Below are 24,932 nucleotides of genomic sequence, written 5' to 3'. Positions count from 1 at the left end.
TTTGCTGGTGGAAAAAGAACAAAGACAGGAAGTGGCATCGCACGATCACACTTTAGTGTGAGGTTACTTAAAGTCAGCATCTCAGATGAAGGTGCTACCTCCAGCTCCAGTCTGAAGGTGCAAGAGGCTAGAATGAAGCAATTACACTTTAGCGAAGCCTAAAAAAGACCCCACGGTATTCAGTAATAATCTTGAGGCTTAGATAAACAAAAACATCCAAAAACATTGGAGCAAACTGCACCCTAACACCCCACTCCCTTCCTCTTTCCATTGGTTTTAAGCATCAGTTTCTACACTCCCCACAAATTCCCCCAACTTCTTCCTGGAAAAAAGAATTTAACCATTACCCAAGACATTCAATGGCATTACATCATCTAATCCCCCACTATCCTGGAGGTTACCATCGACCAGAAAGTGAACTGGACTAGCCATATAAATGCTGTGGTTGCAAGAGCAGGTCAGAGGGTAGGAATCCTGCAACGAGTAACTCACCTCCTGACTCTCCAAAACCTGTCCACCATCTACAAGGCACAAGTCAGGAGTGTGATGGAATACTCCCCACTTGCCTGATGAATGCTGCTCCAACAACACTTAAGAGGCTCGACACCATCCAGGACAAAGCAGCCCACTTGATTGGCACTCCTTCCACAAACAAACATTCACTCCCTCTACCACCGATGCACAGTAGCAGCAGTGTACCATCTACAAGATGGACAGCAGAAAGTCACCAAGGCTCCTTAGACAGCACCTACCATACCTAGAACCTCTTTTCACCTAGGAGCACATAGGCAGCAGACACATGAACACCACCACCTTCAAGTACTCCTCCAAACCAGACTTGAAAATATAGCACGGTTCCTTCACCGTTCCGTCACTATCGCTAGGATAGTATCCTGGAGTTCCCTAGCAGGACTGTGGATGTAAATACACTGGTTTACAGTGGTGGCGTACCAAGGGCAATTAGGGACGGGCAACAAATGCTGGTCTAGCCAGTGATGCCCAAATCCTGTGAAAAAACACAAAATACGATGCCAGTCACCCTTTTTTATTTAAAAATGTAGAACATACAGTGCAGAAGGAGACCATTCGGCCCATTGAGTCTGCACCGACCCACTTAAGCCCTCACTTCCACCCTATCCCCAATAACCCCTCTTAACCTTTTTGGTCACGAAGGGCAATTTATCATGGCCAATCCACCTAACATGCACATCTTTGGACTGTGGGAGGAAACCGGAGCACCCAGAAGAAACCCACGCAGACACGTGCAGACTCCGCACAGACAGTGACCCAGCGGAGAATCGAACCTGGCACCCTGGAGCTGTGAAGCCACAGTGCTAGCCACTTGTGCTACCGTGCTGCCCACAACCCTCTGGAACTTTACGCAAGCAGCCATTCTCCATGTGTAAGCCAAGTGTGTTATCTTACTAGCTGATTACAGGTTAACATTTCAGCTAGGACCATTCCTCATCACATTCGACAGAAGTGAGAAACTGCAGGCATGGAGCAATTTACCCTTCAATAATCCAGAGCTACCAAGGACATTCCTAGAACCTTCACTGCCCATGTCTGAGGTCACATAATTTAGTACAGGCCAGAGTTAAAACATGCAATTTAAAAAAAAAATTATTTCATGGGTCATGGGTGTCTCAGGCTGTGCCAGCATTTACTGCCCATTCCCAATTGCCCTTGAGGGGGCAGCCAAGAGTCAACCACATTTCTGTAGAACTGGAGTCACATGTAGGCCAGACCACGTAAGGACGATATATTTCCTTCCCTAAAGGACATTGAAATGAAAATGAAAATGAAAATTGCTTATTGTCACGAGTAGGCTTCAATGAAGTTACTGTGAAAAGCCCCTAGTCGCCACATTCCGGCGCCTGTTCGGGGAGGCTGGTACGGGAATTGAACCGTGCTGCTGGCCTGCTTGGTCTGCTTTAAAAGCCAGCAATTTAGCCCAGTGAGCTATTTAGTGATCCAGATTTTTATTTTTAAAAAATGATAATCGACAATGGTTAGACTTTTAATTCTAAATTCAAATGTCACCATCTGCAGTGGCGGGATTTGAACCTGGGTCCAGTGACAATGCCACTACGCCACCGCCTCCCCTTGGTCTGTATGGTTCTGCTTGTCGCTTGCTTTTAACAAATCAAGGAAAACTAGCACAGGGAGCTCCAAACAAGATTTTGTTCTGAGCCAAGGAAGCATTCATACCTGCACAAATTGCAGCAATCAAACCATTCCTGCAATTCTGGGCCTTCAGCACTTCTTTTACAGCTGGAGACTAACAACATTAAAAAAAAAGGAAAATTGCAAATAAGCCATTGTGAGTTTGCACAAGTTATTACTTTCTATAGCAGTTATCATTCTCACTTGTCTGGAAATAGTAACATTTCTTGTGGATTGTGTGATATATATTCTCAGGCTCTGTAATATACTCCATGAATCAATTATTCTGAAAAGCTATCGTGTAAAATGAACAGAGAGACCTTGGTATCTATACACGCAAATCCTTAAAAAGGTGGCAGGACAAATTGCTCACGTGGTTAAAGAAACAGAAGTTATTTTGGATTTATAAAAGCAGTTATAGAATATGAAAGCAAAAGAGATCATGGTAGAGCTCTATAATTTACTGGTTAGGTTTCAGCTGGGGTAAAATGGACAATTCTGGGCACCACACCCAAAGACTTTAGAAAGGGTACAGAAGAGGCGTACCAGGATATCAGAGATGAGGGATTTCAATTCTGAGGAGAGGTTGGAAAAGTTAAGACGGTTGCCTTGAAATTGGGGAAGTTAAGAGGTGACCAAAGAGGAGTTTTCAAGTAGATTGGAGGTGTTAAAGAGTGGACAGACAGATAAACATTTATTCCCTCTGGTGATTGGGTCATTGATTGAGGAGATTTTTCTTTCATTTAGTTGTGAGGATCTGAAACACACTGCCTGGCTAGATGGCAAAAGACATTCCATAAATAATTTTGAAAAGGCAGTTGGAAGAATACTCAAGGGTATGTAACTCTCAGAGTTAGGGACAAAAAGCAGGAATGAGACACTAAGAATTACTGTTCTTTCAAACATCCAGCACAGGCAAAACTGGCCAAATGGCCTCATCCTGTGCTACACATTTCTAATGATTTTGATGAATGGTTCATGTGCAAAACAGACAGCTGAAATAAAAAACAATAGAGAGAAACGTTTAGTCAAAAAGGTAAGTTTTAAAAGTGCCTTAAAGGAGGAAAGAGGCAGAAAGGCAGAGTGGTGTAGGGAAGGAACACCGGACCGGCACAAGGTTGAGGCAGTTGAAAGCACAGCTGCCAATAGTGCAGCAATTAAAATCAAGGGTCCAGAATTAGATGAGTGTAGATACCTTGGGAGGGTTGTGGGGCTGGAGGAGGTTACAAATATTGAGCGGGGCGAGGCCCTGGAGGGATTTGAAAACAAAGTTGAGAAATTTAAAAATCAACAGGTTGCATGAACAGAAGCCAATGTACGTCAGCAAGCAGAGGGGTGATAGGTGAATGGGACTTGCTGCAGGACACCCACTGCGGAGTTTTGTACGATCTCAAATTTACAGAAGACAGAGGGTGGGAGACCAGCCAGGAAATGTGTTGGAATAGTCAACAGATGAGCAGAGGTAGGGGCAAATGTCACAGAGACAGGAAGAGACAGTCTTAGTGACGCCGTGAATGTGCCAGAAGTTCATCTAGGAGTCAGATATGACACCTAAGGTTGCTCACCGTCTGGTTTAGTCTCAGACAGTTTCCAGAGAGAGGGATAGAGTCAGTAGCTAGGGAAGAGAGTTTGTAGCAGGAACCAAAAACAATGGCTTCAGTCTTCCCAATATTTAGTTGGAGAAAATTTCTGCTCGCCCAGTATGGGATGTTGGACAAGCATTCTGATATTTTAGCAACAGTGGAGAAGCGAGAAGTGGTGGTGGTGATTAGGTAGAGCTGGGTGGCATCGCTGGATGTGTGCAGGCTATTCAGCCCCAGAGTATATCACAACAGAGCCTGCTCATTCAGAACATTGCTGTTTTACACATCTTTAGGCTGCCCATTTGCCTACATAACAGTAATTGCACTTAAGCAATTCATTGGCTACAAAATACTTGGTGCCACATCAATGCAAGTTCTTTCTTTCGTTCCAGAAAGGAATGAAACATGACATTACTCATTAGGTATAATGTTTCCAGCAGTGACACGAATTATGAAACCAGATACAGAATTCTTAGAACCTCATCTCTACTTGAACTCACCTCAGCTAAGTTCTGGGCTCCAAGGTTTCCTCCAGGTAATACAATCACATCATATGGGCCCTGCAAAAAGATACAGTCAACACATGTTTGACTAATATGCCCCTCACTGCAAACAGAAATCACAAGGAGAAGCTATAATGCCATGGAGTGAAAGGGAATCAAACCCACTAAGCATTAGAACAGATAAAAGAACAATGACATTGGGTCCTGGATTTGTCCATTCCAATGAGGTCACTTGCCTTTCCTACACACTGAACAGGGCCTTTCAACCCCTGGCATTCAAATCCAACCATTAAAGATTATTCTTCGCCATGGGAAATGGTACAGGAACCCAGACTACAAAACAGACACTGCTGGTTTGAGCCCATAGAAGAACATACAGCACTCGGTGTTTCCATATGCACAGTAATCAGCATGGTAAACACAATCAGGGATGGGCAATAAATGCAAGCCTTGCTAGCAGTGTTCATATCCCACGCACAATTTTATTTCTTAAATGCTGTTGTAATAATTTACGGTTGTTCAAGAATGGAATCAAGGATCAGGACTTCATACCAAATGGAGACCAAACCTCGGAACAATCGAATACACATACATGTCGTCATCATCAAGTTACCTTACCATGCGCAGTGTGTCTTGGTATGAAACAATTGGAGATAATAGGGATTGAACAGATCTCATGCTGTGAATGTCGTTGGACAATTAAATAACTGAAGGGGGAGGAGGCTCTATGTATGAGCATCCTCATCCTCAATAAATGGTGGAACCCAGCGCTCGAGTAAAAGTAAAGGCTGAAGCGTTTGCAACCATATTCAGCTTTGAAGTGGATGATCCATCCAAGCCTCCTCCAGGAGGTGCCCAGCATCACAGTTGCTAGACTTCAGTCAATTCAATTCACTTCACACAATACTGTATCAGGGAACAGTTGAGCGCATTAGGTACAGTAAAGGCAATGGACCCTGATAACACCCCAGCTGTGGTGGCAAAACTTGTACTCCAGAGCTAGCCGTGTTCTGGTACAACTACAATCCAAAGTGGACAATTGCTCACATATGTCCTGCCCATAAACAACAGAACAATCCAATCTAATCAATTATCTTCCCATTGAATAGGTAAGTGCAGCTCCGACAATGCAAGAAACCCGACACCATCCAGGACAAAACAGTCTCCCTGAACAGCTTTTCATCCTCTACCTTAAATGTTTACTCCCTCCACCATTAGCACACAGTAGCAACAGTCTATGCCACCTACAAGGTGCACTGCAGAATCTTGGAAGATGCGGTTGAAAGATCCTTGCAAGTAAGCAACCTCTTTCCGTGTGGAGTTTGCACATTCTCCCCATGTCTGCGTGGGTTTCACCCCCACAACCCAAAGATTTCTGGTTAGGTGGATTGGCCACATTAAATTGCCCCTTAATTGGAAAAAAAAATAATTGGGTACTGTAAATTTATATATATTTTTTAAAAGTCAGCAACCTCTACAATCTAGGCAACCTCTACAATCTAGACAAACAAGGACAGTACGCACACAGAAAACTAGTTTGCTTTTAAAACACACTGCATCACAATTTGGAAATACAAACATCATCCCTCCACTGTCACTGCATCAAAATCCTGGCATTGTCTCCCTCGCACACTATGGGTGTAACAACACCAGAAGGACTGGAGCAGATCGCCTGCCACCCACCGTTTCGAGGACAATGAGGGATGGCAATATATGCAGGCCTTGCCAGCAAACCCCACAACCCATGAATATTTCTTTTTTTAAATGCTACTGTAATGTTTCCAGTCTGTTTGAGAGCGGAAGCATGGCTCAGCATTACAACCAACAGAGCTTCATGCTGAATGGAGGCCAGATCTCAGTTAACCTTCACTCCACTATCCGGTTACCTTGACATGCATGAACCCAGCATGTGTGCAGCAAACACCAATCCAGAAGCGCGCATGCTGGAGGCTTGTTTGAGGTTTAGGGCAGCACGGTAACACAGTGGTTAGCACCGTTGATTCACAGCGCTAGGGTCCCAGGTTCAATTCCCGGCTTAGGTCACTGTTGGCACGTTCTACCCGTGTCTGCATGGGTTTCCTCCGGGTGCTCCGGTTTCCTCCCACAGTATAAAGATGTGCAGGTTAAGTGGATTGGCTATGCTAAATTGCCCTTGGTGACCCAAAAAGGTTAGATTGGGTTACGGGGATAGGGTAGAGGTGTGGGGTGCTCTTTCAAAGGGCTGGTGCAGACTCGATGGGCTGAATGGCCTTCTTATGCACTGTAAATTCTATGTTTCTATGTTTTTAACCCATTGGCAAAATGTTGCGGAACTCAAACCTGAACCAAAGTTCAATCAGCGCAGTGTCATTGAGCTCTGCTCATTCTTTCCGAAAACAAACTCCCCCATTTACCTGCATCACTTGACACAGAAGCAGAGACGACGTACCTGTTTAGCTGCATCTTCCAGGCTGGAGTCAGGGCAAATAACCACATCACGGCTGCATGTTACAGGCTCCTTACAGGTCAACCCTGCCACTGTTACCGTTATCTGAAAGACGAAGGATACAACGGATAATCACTGTCTGTTGAAAAAAAATTATTATTTTTTTTTTTTAAATAATTTTTATTGAAAATGTTTTACAAAATATATAACAACAAACAGTAACAGGCAACAATAAAACAACATAATAAGCTTAACACCCCCAAGACCGTAGCAACGCATATATCGCACACACCCCCACCCCCAGTAAACAACAAGAGAACTTAAAAATAAATTAAAATTAAATAAACATAGCCCCCCCTCTTTTTTCCCCCTCCCCCCCGGGTTGCTGCTGCTGCTGACCCAGTTCCCTATCGCTGAGTCAGAAAGTCGAGGAAAGGCGGCCACCGCCTAAAGAACCCTTGTACCGATCCTCTCAGGGCGAATTTGACCTTCCTCCAGCTTAATAAAACCCGCCATGTCATTGATCCAGGTCTCCACGCTTGGGGGTCTCGCATCCTTCCACTGTAGCAAGATCCTCCACCGGGCTGCTAGGGACGCAAAGGCCAAAACACCAGCCTCTCTCGCCTCCTGCAATCCCGGCTCCACCGCAACCCCAAAAATCGCAAGTCCCCAGCCTGGCTTGACCCTGGATCCCACCACCCTCGACACCATCCTCGCCACCCCCTTCCAGAACTCCTCCAGTGCCGGGCATGCCCAGAACATATGGGCATGGTTCACTGGACTCCCTGAACAACTGACACACCTGTCTTCACCCCCAAAGAACCTACTCATCCTAGTCCCGGACATGTGGGCCCGGTGCAGCACCTTGAATTGGATGAGGCTAAGCCGCGCACATGAGGAGGAAGAGTTAACCCTCTCCAGGGCATCCGCCCATGTCCCATCCTCGATCTGCTCCCCCAGTTCCCCCTCCCACTTAGCCTTTAGTTCCTCTACTGACGCCTTCTCCACCTCCTGCATTACCTTGTAGATATCAGATATCTTCCCCTCTCCGACCCAGACTCTGAACATGTTCCCCGAGGGGAGCTCAAATTTCTCCTCCAACTCTCCCAGGCTCGCAAACCTCCCATCAATGAACAGGTCCCTCAGCTTTCTGATGCCCGCTTTGTGCCAACCCTGGAACCCCCCATCAATGTTCCCCGGGACGAACCAATGGTTCCCCCTTAGCGGAGCCTCTATCGAGCCCCCCACTTCCCCCCTATGTCGCCTCCACTGCCCCCAAATCTTGAGGGTAGCCGCCACCACCGGACTCGTGGTATACCTCGTAGGAGGGAGCGGCAACGGCGCCGTTACCAGGGCCCCTAGGCTTGTGCCTCCACAGGACGCCATCTCCAACCTTTTTCATGCTGCCCCCTCCCCCTCCATCACCCACCTGCGCACCATCGACACATTGGCCGCGCAATAATACCCCGAGAGATTGGGTAACGCCAGCCCCTCCCCCCCATCTCTATCCCGCTCCAAGAAGACCCTCGTCACCCTCGGGGTCCCATGCGCCCAAACAAAGCTCATGATGCTGCTAGTCACCCTCCTGGAAAAGGCCCTAGGGATAAAGATGGGCAAACACTGAAAAAGGAACAAGAACCTCGGGAGAACTGTCATTTTGACAGACTGCACTCTACCCGCCAGCGATAGCGGCACCATGTCCCACCTTTTAAATTCCTCTTCCTTCTGCTCCACCAGCCTGGTAAAATTAAGCTTGTGGAGAGTCCCCCAACTCCTGGCCACCTGCATCCCCAGGTACCTAAAACTCTTCACTGCCCTCTTAAGCGGGAGCCTCCCAATTCCCTCCTCCTGATCATCCGGGTGCAGTACAAATACCTCGCTCTTGCCCAGATTCAGCTTATAGCCCGAGAAGCCCCCAAACTCAGCCAACAGCTCCATCACCCCCGGCATTCCCCCCTCTGGGTCCGCCACATACAGCAGCAGGTCGTCCGCATACAGCGATATCCGATGTTCCTCCCCACCCGGCACCAGACTACCTCCACCTCCCTGACTCCCTCAATGCCATAGCCAGAGGTTCAATTGCCAGTGCAAAAAGCAAGGGGGACAGGGGGCACCCCTGTCTGGTCCCACGGTAGAGCCTGAAGTACTCTGATCTCCTTCCATTAGTAACACTCGCCATCGGGGCCTCATAAAGCAACCTTACCCATTTGATGAACCCCTCCCCAAATCCAAACTGCTCCAGCACCTCCCACAGGTACCCCCACTCAAACTCTATCAAACGCCTTCTCTGCATCTAGTGCCACCACTATCTCCGCCTCCCCCTCAACCGCCGGCATCATAATAACATTTAACAACCTCCGCACATTCGTGTTAAGCTGTCTTCCCTTGACAAATCCTGTCTGATCCTCGTGTATCACCCCTGGCACACAGTCCTCTATCCTGGTGGCCAGGATCTTCGCCAGCAACTTAGCATCCACATTGAGGAGCGAGATTGGCCTGTATGATCCACACTGCAGGGGGTCCTTATCCCGCTTCAGGATAAAAGATATCAGCACCCGTGACATCGCCGGGGGCAAAGCCCCCCCCCCCCCCCCCCCTCCCATGCCTCATTGAAGGCTCGCACCAACAGAGGGCCCACCAGGTCCGCATACTTTTTATAAAATTCCACCGGGAACCCATCCGGCCCCGGCGCCTTTCCTGACTGCATTTGACCAATCCCCCTGACTAGCTCCTCCAACTCAATCGGCGCCCCCAGCCCCTCCACCAGCTTCTTGAAAACTTATTTTAAGGTGACAGAAACTTGCCATGGAGCAGCGGTGATGCACCTCAGAACTGTCGCTGGGATGTCAGTACAGCAAAAGCATATTTTTGGGAATGTTATTTGGCATTCACTTCAACTGTCTGAAAACACCTTAGTTCTAGAACAGATCCTTCCTAGGGGCTTTTCACAGTAACCTACTTGTGACAATAAGCGATTTTCATTCCATCTTGAGCTAATCGAAGGGATCTTAAGCAGCGACAAGTTCTGATCACTGGTACTGGCAGTAGTAGAATCAACATGAGTAGTAAATCCAGGGAATCACAAGCATTGAAAAAATGAAAATGAAAATCGCTTATTGTCACGAGTAGGCTTCAATGAAGTTACTGTGAAAAGCCCCTAGTCGCCACATTCCGGCACCTGTTCGGGGAGGCTGGTACTGGAATTTGAACTATGCTGCTGGCCTGCCTTGGTCTGCTTTAAAAGCCAGTGATTTAGCCCAGTGTGCTAAACCACACAATGCATGCTTAGCATCAATATAATCTTTCCTAGTGTATTAATAACAGTGGGTTAAGTTATTTGTGACACTGTCCCTGCTTTATTAACACCAAGATATATAGCACACACAAGACACTTCCCAACCGACATTAACTGGAATCACAGCAAAGGAACCACAGACCATATGATCGACTGTCAGCTGTCACAGATCTTTCTTGCTGCTCTCCAGCAGTAAGTGACTGGAATCTGACACCCATTCCCCTTTACCCAACTAGTGGACAGAGCAACAGGAAGAGGATGTACAAGACATCAGAATTTAATTGTGGGTTGCAATCCAAACCAGACTTTAAAATGCAGGTCTGCCAACATGAGGTAACATCACTGTGGCCAAAGGTTCTGCACAACAAATCATTAAAACACAAATATTCTGGTTAACAGTTAGCTTGTAGATACATAATAACTAACACAAAATAAATCTCCCAAGTATACATTGTTAACATTTAGAAATAACAGATTTAAAATCCTGGTACTATTGAAAACTTGTGCTCCAGCCGCACTCCTAGCCAAGCTACTCCAACACAGTTACTTGTTTTTGGAAATCTTTTTATTGGCATTTAGAACAGTACAGCACAGAACAGGCCCTTCGGCCCTCGATGTTGTGCCGAGCCATGATCACCCTACTCAAACCCACGTATCCACCCTATACCCCCAACAACCCCCCCCTTAACCTTACTTTTTTAGGACACTACGGGCAATTTAGCATGGCCAATCCACCTAACCCGCACATCTTTGGACTGTGGGAGGAAACCGGAGCACCCGGAGGAAACCCACGCAGACACGGGGAGGACGTGCAGACTCCGCACAGACAGTGACCCAGCCGGGAACCAAACCTGGGACCCTGGAGCTGTGAAGCAATTATGCTATCCACAATGCTACCGTGCTGCCCTAAATTTCTCATATATATATATAAACAGTTGTTGTGTATATACACATTACATTTTTCTTGTCTGCACTAATTTGCTTTATTGTACAGAGGTTTATTTTGTCCTTCATTTAAGGAGGGGCAGCAGGGTAGCATGGTGGTTAGCATAAATGCTTCACAGCTCCAGGGTCCCAGGTTCGATTCCCGGCTGGGTCACTGTCTGTGTGGAGTCCTCCCCCTGTGTGCGTGGGTTTCCTCCGGGTGCTCCGGTTTCCTCCCACAGTCCAAAGATGTGCGGGTTAGGTGGATTGGCCATGCTAAATTGCCCGCAGTGTCCTAGAAAAAGTAAGGTTAAGGGGGAGTTGTTGGGTTACGGGTATAGGGTGGATACGTGGGTTTGAGGAGGGTGATCATGGCTCGGCACAACATTGAGGGCCGAAGGGCCTGTTCTGTGCTGTACTGTTCTATGTTCTATGTTCTATTTAACTGACTATGTACATTTTGTTGCCCTCTGGATCGGTCTATAGTTCTCCCCCCACTGAAGCCTTTGGCTTCAGCTGTGTTTTTCTTATATTTTCCAGGAAAAAAAGGGGGGGGGGGAAAAAAGAGTTCCCCACCTTCCTTCCACCTCTTTCTCTCCCCCCCCCCCCCCCCCCCCCCCCTCCCCCTCCCGGGTTGCACAGTCCTTTGGTTCCTCATCTATCTTGTTTTTTTTATTCTTAGCTTACTCCTTCTTGCTGGCCTCGAAAAGGTTTTGGAACAGGCCGACAAACTGCCCCCAAGTATCCAGGAAGCCTTCCTGCTACCGTTGGATGGCGTACATGATCTCCTCCAGGTGGAGAAATTCCAAGAGGTAAGCGAGCCAGTCTGCAGCCGTGAGTGGTGCTGCCGATCGCCAGCCGGGCAGGATTCTCCAGCGTCCGATTAGGGAAGTGAAAGCGAGGATGTTAGCCCTTTCCCCATGTATAGCTCTCCAGCTCAGTTACATAAACAGCATCTAGCCAACTTTGTAAAAACAATTGCCTAGCCATTTTCAACTGTCTCAATGGCCACATGATGGATGACCTCTATCATAAGTACAGAGGTGAGAGTTTGCTGACGATTCCCAAGTTCAGTATCATTTTCAACTCTTCAGATGCTGAAGCAGTGTTGAAGCAGCAAGGTTTGAACAAGATTTAGGCTTAAGCTGATAAGTGGCAAAGTACCATTCATGTTACACAAGTGTCAGGTAAGAACCATCTCCAACAAGAAAGAAGCTCACCACCTCCCCCTTGACATTCAATGATAGTACCATTGCTGAATCCTCCACTACCAACATCCTGGGGATTACCATTGACCAGGAACTGAAATATAAATAGTTTGGCTACATGAGGTCAGAGGTTAGGAATTCTGCTGTGAGTAATTCACCTCCTGACTCCCCAAAGCCTGTCCACCGTCTACAAGGAACAAGCCAGGAGTGCAATGCAATTCTCTCCACTTGCCTGGATGAGTTAGGCGCCAACAATACTCATGGAATTCAACACTATCCAGAGAGCCGTAACACAATATTTCCACACGGTGTAGAGGAAATATTTGCAGAAAATTATAGAGTATTTATAATGGGGAGCTTTAGTTATCCAAATACAGACCGGAATAGTAAGTGTAAAGGGTAGAGAGGGGTAAGAGTTCCTCGAGTATGTTGAGAACAAATAATCAGGTGTATGTTTCCAGTCCAGTGAGGAAGGAGGCACTCCTGGACTGAGTTTTTGAAAATGAGATGGGCCAAGTAGATCAAGTTTCAATAGATTGACTACGGAAAAGGACAAAGAACAGTCCAGAGTGAAAGCAATTATCTGGGGAAAAGCCAACTTCAATGGGATAAGAACAGGTCTGAGCTGAATAAATTGGAGTCAAAGGTTGGCAGGAAAAATGGTAGCTGATCAATGGGCTACCTTTAAAGAAGAGGTGATTCGGGCACAGTCAAGATATATTCCCTCAAAAGGGAAAGTTAGGGCAAGCAAATCTAGAGTTCCCTGAATGTAAATGTGTGCATATGACAGGTAGAAAATACAATTGAAAACCAAGCTGAATGGAAAAGGTTCGGGACACATGGAGGCATAGGGTATAGACGAGGTATTAAATGAATACTTTGAACCTGCCTTTACCAAGGAAGATGCTGCTACCCAGGCCACAATGAAAGATAAGGTAACTCAAATACTGGATTGGTTTAAAATGAAGTAGACATTGGATATCTGTACTTAAAAATAGTTAAGACACCAGGAGCGATGAGATGCACCCAAGGATATGGAGGAAGAGAGTGTAGAAATTGCAGAGGTACCAGCCATAATTTCAGTCTTCCTGGGCAGCATGCTGGCACAGTGGGTTAGCCCTGCTGCCTCATGGCGCTGAGGTCCCAGGTTCGATCCTGGCTCAGGGTCACTGTCTATGTGGAGTTTGCACATTCTCCCCGTGTTTGCGTGGGTTTCGCCCCACAACCCAAAAGATGTGCAGGCGAGGTGAATTGGCCACGCTAAATTGCCCCGTAATTGGAAAAATGAATTGGGTACTCTAAATTTATATTTAAAAAAAGATAATTTCAGTATTCCTTAGTTTCAGAGGTGGTCCCAGAGGACTGGAGAATTGCAAATGTTACACACTTGTTCAGAAAAAGGTGTAAAGATAAGCCCAGCAAATACAGACTGGTCAGTTTAACATGAGTGATGGAGAAACCTTTAGAAACAATAATTCAGGACAAATTAATTGCCACATGGCAAATGTGGGTAAATTAGGGAAAGCCACTGTGGATAACTTACGGGAAAGCCATGTTTAACTAACTTGCTGCAGCTTTTTGACACGGTGAGGGCAAATTATTGACACGGTTAGGAAACTGGTTGGGTGGCAGGCAACAGAGAGTGGGGATAATGGGCAATTACTCTAATTGGCAGGATGTGACTAGCGGTGTCCCACAGGGATCTGTGTTGGCGCCTCAATTATTCACACTATTCATTAATGACTTGGATGATGGCATACAAAGTCATACATCCAAATTTGCAGGTGGTACAAAGTTAGATGGCATTGTGGGTGGCCGAGACGATTCCATTACAAGGAGATATCGACAGACTAGGTGAATGGGCAAAGTGTGAGGTTATCCACTTTGGACCAAAAAAGAATAGAACAGAATACTTTCTCAATGGAAAGAGATTAGGTACAGTGGATGTCCAAGGAGACTTGGGGGTTCAGGTGCATATGTCCTCAAAAGACCAGGAGCAGGTGCAGGAACTAATCAAAAAGGCTAATGGAATGCTAGCCTTTATATCTAGAAGATTGGAACACAGGGGTGATGCTGCAGCTGTACAAACTCTGGTTAGACCCCACTTGGAGTGATCCCAAATAAGTGCAGGAAGACATCAGGAAGGGGGATGTCCAAAAACCACCATGAAGAAGGGGGCGAGTGAAAGGGTCAGCTTGGCAAACGGAAAGATGGCGGAGGCTGGGTCGCTGGGTGGGGCCACGCTGTTCACAGCAGAAAAGATGACCGAGGTGATGGTTGTGGAATTTGAAAACAGTTTGCAAAGCACATGGAGGTGAGGCAGGAGATGATGGCGGCAATGAAGGTGTTGGTGGAGTAAGCGATTGCCCCAGTGAAGGTGGCGGTGTCGAAGACATCAGCCGAGGTGCAGGAACAAGGAGAGAAACTGAAAAAGGATGGAGGCGGCCTTGTCGCAACACAGCGATCAGCTCACCTCTATGAGTGAAGAGCTACAAAGGATGGTGGAGGCCAACAAAGTTCTGCGAACGAACATAGAGGACCTGGAAAACAGATCTGGGCAGCAGAATCTGAGGATTGTGGGCCTGCCCGAAGGGGTGGAGGGCCCGTGGCCGACTGAGTACTTTGCCAAGATATTGACGGAGCTGTTGGGGGAGAAAGATCCCTTCCAGTTCAAACTGGATCGGGGTCATCGTCGTTGAGGCCTAAACCAAAGGCAAGTGAGCCGCCAAGAGCGGTGATTATTTGTTTCCATTGGTACCAGGTGAAGGAGAAGGTCCTGAGTTGGACAAAGCAGAGTCGGGAGGTGCAGTGAACTGGAGCTGGTATAAGTATTTATCAGCACTTAACTGTGGAATTGGCGAGGAGGCGGGCGATCTCAGGCCGAGTGAAGACGGCACTGTATAACAGAGTGCGCAATTTGGCATAGCTTACCCACGTAAGTTTTTAAAAAAAGTATTTTTATTAAGATTATGCAGAATTTTTCATAATAAAAACAGGAATAACAACAAAACAAACTAGAGTGAACATCAAGTGTAAAAAGAGAATATACAATAACAATCACGCGACGCAATCTTCCCACACCATCCCAATTAAGCACTCATACCCCCCCACCCATCCCCTCTACGGATTGCTGCTGCTGCCATTTTAATTTTCCCCAAGAAAGTCGACGAACGGCTGCCACCTCCGAGAGAACCCTAGCATAGATCCGCTCAAGGCAAACTTTATTTTCTCGAGGCTGAGAAACCCAGCCATGTCGTGAACCCAAGTCTCTACACTCAGTGGCTTCGAGTCCCTCCACATTAATAAAACCCATCTCCGGGCTACTAGGGAGGCAAAGGCCAAGACATCGGCCTGTTTCGCCCCCTGAACTCCCGGGTCTTCTGACACTCCAAAGATCGCTATCTCTGGACTCGGCACCACCCGTGTGTTAAGCAGCTTGGACATTGCCCACCCGAACCCTTGCCAGAACTCTCTAAGCTCCGGGCATGCCCAAAACATGTAGACATGGTTTTCAGGGCTGCCCTTGCACCTCATACAACTGTCTTCTACCCCAAAAAACTTGCTCATTTTCACTGCTGTCATGTGTGCCCGATGGACCACCTTAAATTGAATGAGACTGAGCCTGGCACATGATGAGGAAGAATTAACCCTGCCCAGGACCTCTGCCCACAGACCCGCTTCCAACTCCTCACCTAGCTCCTCCTCCCACTTGCCCTTGAGCTCCTCCACCGGGGTTTCCTCCGCCTCCTGTAGTTCCTAGTGGATATCCTACACCTTCCCCTCCCCCACCCAGGTGCCGGAGACCACCCTGTCCTGTATCCTCAGTGGTGGCAGTGGCGGAAAGGCCACTACCTGTTTTTTCAGGAAGGCTCGTACTTGCAGATATTTAAAGGCGTTACCTGGTGGCAGATTACATTTCTCCTCTAGCGCCTTCAAACTGGGAAAGCTTCCATCTATGAACAGATCTCCCATCCTTCTGATGCCTGCCCTCTGCCAGCTCTGGAATCCACCATCCATCCTACCCAGGACAAACCTGTGGTTGTTGCATATCGGAGTCCAGACCGACACTCCCTCCACCTTCTTGTACCTCCTCCACTGTCCCCAGAGCCGCAGTGTCCCCACCACCACCGGGCCTGTGGAGTAATGGGTCGGTGAGAACGGCAAAGGAGCCGTTATCAAACCTCCCATACTAGTACCTTTACATGACTCCGCCTTCAGCTGCTCCCTGCGCCCAACATTGTATACAATCTTATATTAGAAACGGTACCGTGTTACCCAGCCCCACCGCCGCATTCCACCAAAGCTTAACTGTCCTTTAATTAGAGTCCAGCTTTTCTTGTTTGACGAATGACCACGACCACGCCTGGGTGTAGCATCCCAAATTTCACGCCCTTGCTGAAGAGGGTCGCCTTCACCCGGTTGAATCCAGCACGCCTCTTGGCCAGCTCCGCACCCAGGTTGTGGTAGATGTGTATCACGCTGTTCTCCCACCTGCCGCTCCGTTCTTTTTTTGCCCACCTCAAGACAAGTTCCTTGTCCGAGAAGCGATGAAATCTCACCACCATGGCCCTCGGCGGTTCATTCACCTTGGACTTCCTTGCAAGGGCTCTGTGCACCCAGTCCAGCTCCAGGGGTCGAGGGAATACCCCCGTCCCGCATACGACCCCTCCACACCTTCGGAGAGGCCCACAACTCTCAAGTTCTGTCTCCTGGATCTGTTTTCTACGTCCGCCAGCCTCTCCTGCCACTTCTTGTGGAGGTCAACCTGCGCCTCCCCTTAAAGGCCAATATGACCAACTCGTCCTCATGGTCGGTAAGCTTTTTCTCCATCTCCTTAATCGCTTTCCCTGTGTCGCCCGAGTTGCGATCATTTGGTCTATTGATGCCTTCATCGGGGCCAGCATGTCCTTTTTAAGATCAGCAAAGCAGCCCCTAAGGAACTCCTGTTGCTCCTGCGCCCATGCACCCTGGTCTATACCGGCCGCCATGCCGTGCCTCGGCGCCCGCTCCGCACGCTTCTGTCTGCTGGGATTTAAATGCTTCACCCGGCCACTCCTGGTCCAGCTATCCATACAACAGAGGGGGAATCCTTTTGGCTGTGTTCGCTTCTCCAATCTGCCCCAAGAAGTCGGTGAAAACTCCTGAAAAAGGTCCGAGAGTCCTTTCCAGCTGGGAGCTGCCGAATGTGTGACCATCTCCTCCATGGCCGCCACCGGAAGTCTCGTCACCACTTCTTCAATGGCCTTGGCGAGATCTTTTCACAGTTATTCCCTCTGCTGTTAGAATTCAGCTTTAATAAAGGCCCTCAAGTCAGCTTGAAGCCTTTAAGATCGCCCTTCCCCCGCCTGCATGCTGGAAGAGGCTTTTGTCTTTGCTGCCGCTCCAGCCAAATCTTTCACTGTTTCTGCCGGGTCTGGTAACCAAGAGACATACCATTCCTGGGGGACAGTACTCCTCCAACATTCACCTCCATCTTTTCATCAAAATTCCACCCCTTATTGATTAAAAAAGAGCTCTTTTCTGTAACCTTGGGCAGGAGCTGCCTTGTGTGTGACCACTTGGTCCACACCGGGAGCCTTGCGTACCCAGCTAAGTTGAGGGTGGCCTACAGCGCCAAAGACTCTTACTTCAAGACAGTGGAAGTGGTGGAGGCTTTTATGAAGGCAGAAGGACTGGGGCAGAAGTGAGAAATGGGATTGAGGATTAGTCTTGGACTGAAGGGGGGGGGTGGGTGGAAAATTGTATTTAGATCTATTTTTTATTTCATGTTGTTTCATGTGTTAAACGGGGTGAAGTTGTCTTGTTGGGCAAGATAGGAGAAGGGGTTTTCTTTTCCAATAACAGTTTTCTAGGGTTTGTGTGTTTGCACTGGGTGAGAAGAAATGGATGGGGGGGGGGGGGGGGGGGGGGGGGGTGGCAACAAAGGGACAGGGCAGGCCAAGCCCAGTGGGCAGGGCCCGTAGCCATGATGGCGGAAAGGAGGGGCGAGACACAGAACGGGAGGGGTTTGGGAGCGAGTGAAGAGATCGAGGGTGTTTGCGCACCTAAAAAGCTTATAGGCCAATGTTGTCATGAGCCAGGAGACTCATCAGAAGGTGAAAGACCAGGTGACGCTCAGGAAGGGCTGGATAGATGGGCAGCATGTGGCACAGTGGTTAGCACTGGGACTGCGGCACTGAGGACCCGGGTTTGAATCTCAGCCCTGGGTCACTGTCCGTGTAGAGTTTGCACATTCTCCCCGTGTCTGCGTGGGTTTCCTCCAGGTGCTCCGGTTTCCTCCCACAAGTCCCGAAAGACCTGCTGTTAGGCAATTTGGACACTCTGAATTCTCCCTCTGTGCACCCGAACAGGCGTCGGAATGTGGCAACTAGGGGCTTATCAGCCGGAAGCCGAGTGGGTGCGTGCGGAGGAGGCCTCCTGCATGGGGACCTCCCTCCGGGCCCTCGCCACGGCAGCACTCCCATCCCCACCCAAAAAACACTCCAGCAGCCCAGTGGTGACAGCCACCCTCCAATCCTGGAACCAACTGCGGCAGCAATTTGGCCTGACCAAAATGTCGGACATTGCTCCCATCTGCAACAACCATAGGTTCACACCAGCACTGACTGACGCCACCTTCAAAAGGTGGAGGCAGGACAGGGGGGACACTGACAGTCAGGGACCTATACACGGACGACAGGATCGCAACACTGGACAAACTGACAGAAATTTCGGCTAGCTGGGGGGAACGAGCTACGGTACCTGCAGCTCAAAAACGTCCTACGAAAGGAGACAAGGACGTACCCACAACCACCATGACAGACACTACTGGAAGACCTACTGGACGCAAGTATCCTAGAGAAAGGGAACTGTAGCGACATGTATGACCGACTGGTAGAAAGGGACGACACCGTACTGGACGCAACAAGAATTAAATGGGAGGACGACCTGGGGATTGAGATAGGGTGGGGACTCTGGAGCAAAGCACTGCATAGGGTCAACTCCACCTCCACGTGCGCAAGGCTCAGCCTGACGCAACTAAAAGTGGTACATAGAGCCCACTTAACGAGAAACCGTATGAGTAGGTTCTTCCCAGAGGTGGAGGACAGATGTGAACGGTGCCAAAAAGGCCCGGCCAACCACGCCCATATGTTCTGGTCTTGCCCCAGACTTGTGGAGTACTGGACAGCCTTCTTCGAGGCTATGTCCAAAGTGGTGGGGGTGAGGGTGGAGCCATGCCCGATAGTGGCAGTCTTCAGGGTTTCAGACCAGCCAGATCTATTCCTGGGGAGGAGGGCGGACGCCCTTGCCTTTGCCTCCCTGATCACCCGCCGTAGAATCCTGTTTGGCTGGCGGTCAGCAGCACCGCCCAGAGCTGCAGACTGGCTGTCCGACCTCTCGGAATCTCTCCAAATGGAGAAAATCAAATTTGCCATCCGAGGGTCAGATGACGGCTTCCACAGAACGTGGGAGCCATTCATGCAATTGTTCCGGGACCTGTTTGTGGCCAACGTACAAGAGGAAGAATAGTCCGGGCCGGGGGGGCTACGGGTTCGCTATGGGGGTTTGATGGCTAGCTAAGGCCCAAAACCAAACCGTAAATAAATGCCTATAAACATGTGCCTCGGCCATATTGGGGAATGTTAAATATGCATGCCGGCTAAAGGGGGCAGCCACAGTTGTTATTATGAAGATGCTTACCTGTAAATATACATGTCAATTTTTGCATGTTTTTTTTTCTTTCTCTCTAATAATTTGTAATTTGTTGGATATAAAATATGAAAACTCAATAAAAAACATTTTTAAAAAAGCTAGGGGCTTATCACAGTAACTTCACTGCAGTGTTAATGTAAGCCTACTTATGACAATAAAGATTATTTTTTTAAAAAGCTAGATCAGTTGTTAATTTTAAAATTAACAACGGGTTTTTGCTAAGCAAAGGTATCAGGGGATATGGGCCAAAGGCAGGCATATGGAGTTAGGTCACAGATCAGCCATGATCTCATGAATGGCAGGACAGGCTCGAGGGGCTGAAATGGCTACTGCTGTTCCTATGTAACAAACATGGTTGATGAGAGCCATGCTGTTGATTAGAGCACCAATTAAGGGACAATTTAGCGTGGCCGATCCACCTACACTGCACACCTTTGGGTTGTGGGGGTGGAACCCACACAGACACTGGGAGAATACGCAAACTCTACACGGACAGTGACCCGGGGCTGGGATCGAACCCAGGTCCTCGGCGCCGTGAGGCAGCAGTGCTACCACTGCGTCACCGTGCCACCCCCAGAGCCATGCTGTTGATGTGGTGCACATTGACTTTGAATGGGCATTAGGTCGAATGCCTTAGTGAGAAAAAGACTTAGTTGGCAAAGTCATAGCTCATGGAATAAAAGAGATAATGGCAACGTGGATACGGAATTGGCCAAGTGACAGAAAATAGTGATTAATGGATGTTTTTCTTGCTAGAGGAAGATTTGCAGTGAAGTTCCCCAGGGTTCAGTTTTGGGACCCTTGCTTTTTCCTGATATATATTCATGATCAAGCCTTGGTGTTCAGGGATAATTTCAAACATTATGGATGATACAAAACGTGGCAGCATTGCGAACTGTGAGGAGCATAATGTAGAACTTCAACGGATATAGAAACAAGTTGGTGGAACGAGTGGACAAGTGGCAAAAGAAGTTCAATGTAGAGAAGTGTGAAGTGATTTATTTTGGTAGGAAGAACATGGATAGACAATATAGCAAAGGGTAAAAATCTATAAAGGCGGTGCAAGAGCAGAAGGACCTGGCCATAGCGGAACAGGTTGAGGGGAGTTTTTAAAAGCATACAGTATCCTGGGCTTTTTTAATAGGGGCCTAAAGAACAAGAGCAAAGAAGTTGTGTTGAATTTGTACAAGTCACTGGTTCAGCTTCATGCAGAGTCTTGCATCCAATTCTAAGTGCTGCAGTTTAAGATAGACATAGACCATACAGTGCAGAAGGAGGCCATTCGACCCATTGAATCTGCACCAACCCACTTAAGCCCTCACTTCCACCCTATATCCCTAGCCCAATAACCCCTCCTAACCTTTTGTGGACACTAAGGGCAATTTATCATGGCCAATCCACCTAACCTGCACGTCTTTGGACTATGGGAGGAAGCCGGAGCACCTGGAGGAAACCCACGCAGACATGGGGAGAACGTACAGACTCCGCACAGACAGTGACCCAGTGGGAAAATCGAACCTGGGACCCTGGCGCTGTGAAGCCACAGTGCTAACCACTATGCTACCGTGGTGCCCTGAAATAATATGAAAACATGCAAGAAGACGCAGACAAGATTCACAAGAGTGGTTCCAGGGATTCTGAACATAGATTGGAGAGATTAGACTGTTTCCCTTAGAGAAAAGAACTTTGTGAGGAGATTTGATGACGGTATTCAAAATCATAGGGGTCTGAACAAAATGGATATGGAGAAACTATTCCTACCCATAAATGATTAGAGACACCAGGGACACAGATTTAAAGTAATTTGTAAAATAAACAAAAGCGATACGAGGAGAAACTTTTTTTAAAAACATAGTGAGTGGTTAGGGTTTTCAATGCACTGCCCGAGTGTAGGAGACAGATTCCTTTTTGTCCTACAAATTTACAGTACTCATTATGTTTTTTCCAATTAAGAGGCAATTTAGTGTGGCCAATCCACCTACCCTGCACATCGTTTTGGGTTGTGGGGGTGAGATCAATGGAGACACATGGAGATTGTCCACACAGGCAGTGACCCGAGACCGGGATCGAACCTGGGTCCTCGACGCCATGAGGCAGCAGTGCTAACTACTGGACCACCGTGTTGCCCTGGGAGGCAGATTCAACTGAAGCATCCAAAAGGGAATTAGACTGTTATCTGAAAAGGAAGATTGCGTAAGGTTACAGGAGAAGGTAGGGAAGTGGTTCTAGGTGAGGTGCTCATTCGGCACAGACTCCATGAGCCAAATGGCCTCCTACTGCACCATAACGATTCTATGAAATTATGTTCTCTCATCATTCCTGGATCAAAAACCTGGAACTTTTCCACCTTCCCACCACCATCCTCAAACCATACTGCAGAGGTACCACACCAATGGTTTGCAACAGTTCAAGAGGGCGACTCTCCATTATCCACTCAAAAGCAATAGAACCAGGCAGTAAATGCTGACCTTGCCAGCAACATTAACATTGCAATAATGAATAAAATATAGGCATGACTGGCAAAGGCAACATTTTTTGCCCATCCCTAACCAAGACCATCAGGTGGCTTGCTCGGCCATTTCAGAGGGCAGCTAAAAGTCAACCTGTGGATTTGGAATGACACGTAGGGGGCAGCACAGTGGCTAGCATTGCTACCTCACGGCACCAAGGTCCCAGGGTCAATCCCAGGTCTGAGTCACTGTCCGTGTAGAGTTTGCACATTCTCCCAGTGTCTGTGTGAGTTTCACCCCCATAACCCAAAGACGTGCAGGGTTGGTGGATTGGCCCCCCGTAATTAGAAAAAATAAATTGGGAACTCTTTCAAAAAAGGAATCACACGTAGGTCAGATTTCTGTCCCCAAGGGACACTGGGGAGCCTGACAAGTTTTAATGACAAACCAGTCATTTCATTGTAACCAATGCTAATGGCCTTTATATCTAGAAGACTAGAGAACAATTCATGCTTCAGCAATACAAATTCCTGGTTAGATCACAAGTGGAGTTCTGAGTCACCATACTTTGGAAAGAATAAACTGGCCTTGCAGAGAGTACAGAATAGATTTACTAGAATGATACCGTCCACAAGGGTGAAGCTACAAAGAGATAGTACATAAACTGTGATTTAGAGGGTTAAGAGTACATTTTATCAAAGTTATCAAGATATCAGAGGGAAAAGATAGAGAAGGTAGTGATTGGGGAATCTAGGACAGAGGGACTGGTATAAACAAAGACAGTCCTTTCAGGAATGAAATTGGGCAAAAAGGATGTTAGCAGTTTGGAACTCTTCCACAACAATTGATGCTAGATTAAAAGTCAATTTTAAATCTTGTTAATGGAAGGTATAAGGGCTATGAGGTAAAGGCAGGAATGTGGAATTGAGTCACAAATCACCCATAGACCATAGAACAGTACAGCACAGAACAGGCCCTTCGGCCCTCGATGTTGTGCCGAGCAATGATCACCCTACTTAAACCCACGTAACCCGTATACCCGTAACCCAACAATCCCCCCATTAACCTTACACTATGGGCAATTTAGCATGGCCAATCTACCTAACCCGCACATCTTTGGACTGTGGGAGGAAACCGGAGCACCCGGAGGAAACCCACGCACACACGGGGAGGACGTGCAGACTCCACACAGACAGTGACCCAGCCGGGAATCGAACCTGGGACCCTGGAGCTGTGAAGCATTGATGCTAACCACCCATGACCTTTGCGATTGGCAGAACAGACTTAAGCAGCGAAGTGACCTTCTCCTGTTGCTACGCTCCTACAACTGATACTAGCTAACACTTTCTGCCAAGATAGAACTCATTAGCCCAGGCCTCTGGATTCCTAGTCCACAGTCATTAAACCTGCTCGTACAAGGGTCACATGGACTGGAAAGGTTGACTTTTTCCCTCTCCACAGCCACTGCTAAACCTTGCTGAGTTCATCCAGCGTTTTCTGTTTGTATTTGATGAATACCGGGCTATTCTACCTGCAGGACAAATCTGCATGTGGTTATTTAAGGACTGAGTGGCCTCTGGCACAGGGAGAAGGATCAATGGACCCACAGGAATGTTCCTGCAATGGGAGGTCACTCCAGGTCAGGCAGCTGACCTCTGCCCTGATTGGTCAGCACAGCCGCCAATCAGACCCGCCCCGCCTCCAGCATTTCACCAAGAAGATCGCCGGTGGATTTATTATCAAAATGCGTCCGAAAGGTAAACCGCGCCATCTCACCCCGGCTCGGCGCAGCAGGTCAGTGGGAATCACCGTTTCCATCTCCTCCGCCCCCTTGGCCAGAATCACCAGCGCCCGCTTGGCCGCCATCTTGACAGAGAGGTGCCGGCTTCCCCGCGCGGCGCATTATGGGCCGGGCAACGGGTGGCCGAAGCGGACACGAGGGGCCCGCGCCGCAAATTCAAAATAGCTGCACTGCAGCACAGACAGCCCTCAAATCAAATACACAAACCTGTGGAAATGCTCAGCACGTCTGGAAGAGGCAAAGGCAGAGAAAATAGGGTTAACATTTCAAACTGATGACCTTTCATAATCATTAGTTATGTTTCTCACTGCAGAGGTGTTGCCTGACCCGCTTGAGTATTCACAGCATTCACTGTGAACATTATTTCACATTACTGTTTACATTATTTCAGATATCCAGCATCCACAGTATTTGGTACCACCACTCCGAAATAAGCTGCACCTGGTGACAATAGCATTGTCAACAGTGGATTATGTTCCCAACCTCCACAACCCTAACCCCAATCGTAAACCCAAATCCCCAATCTTAATCTTAACATCTCAATCGTATCCTGAATAATTCTGTTGTGCAGTTCAATTATGCAGTGCGTGCTCTTTTGTCTGACCAGCTACCCATTCTTTTGCTGTGCACACAGACAGGGGTATTTGGCAATGGCCTTTTCATCCATTGGGGCATTAAAGCTGAGTGCAGTCCCATCCCTCTGCAATGCACAGACAATTTATAGCCTGGGTCATATATAGCCTGGGTTCTATGCAATAGAACCAACATAGAATCAACATCTACAACATGATGACATGGGTATCCATGAAAGCCAATCCATGGATCTGTTCCATCTACTCATTTGCCTGTGGGGATAGGGTGGAGGTGTAGGGTTAGAGTGCAGGT

At 47.9% G+C, this 24,932-nt stretch overlaps 1 protein-coding gene across 1 annotated transcript in view; it reads right to left on the bottom strand.

The window, feature by feature from the left end:
* Positions 1-24,159, bottom strand: part of park7 (parkinson protein 7) — a 31,764-nt gene extending 7,605 nt beyond the window's left edge. The window contains exons 1-4 of the mRNA XM_038822114.1: positions 24,023-24,159; positions 6,681-6,782; positions 4,250-4,309; positions 2,212-2,281 (exon numbers count right to left, since the gene is read on the bottom strand). Of these exons, the coding sequence (XP_038678042.1) occupies positions 2,212-2,281; positions 4,250-4,309; positions 6,681-6,782; positions 24,023-24,112 (322 nt within the window). The 5' untranslated portion in view covers positions 24,113-24,159. The remainder of the gene's footprint in view (positions 1-2,211; positions 2,282-4,249; positions 4,310-6,680; positions 6,783-24,022) is intronic.
* Positions 24,160-24,932: the final 773 nt, after the last annotated feature.

The sequence above is a fragment of the Scyliorhinus canicula genome, chromosome 16, assembly GCF_902713615.1.
Source record: "Scyliorhinus canicula chromosome 16, sScyCan1.1, whole genome shotgun sequence".
Lineage (NCBI taxonomy): Eukaryota > Metazoa > Chordata > Chondrichthyes > Carcharhiniformes > Scyliorhinidae > Scyliorhinus > Scyliorhinus canicula.
The sequence above is the reverse complement of the archived record's forward strand: the minus strand, read 5'-3'. Positions and strand labels throughout refer to the sequence as shown.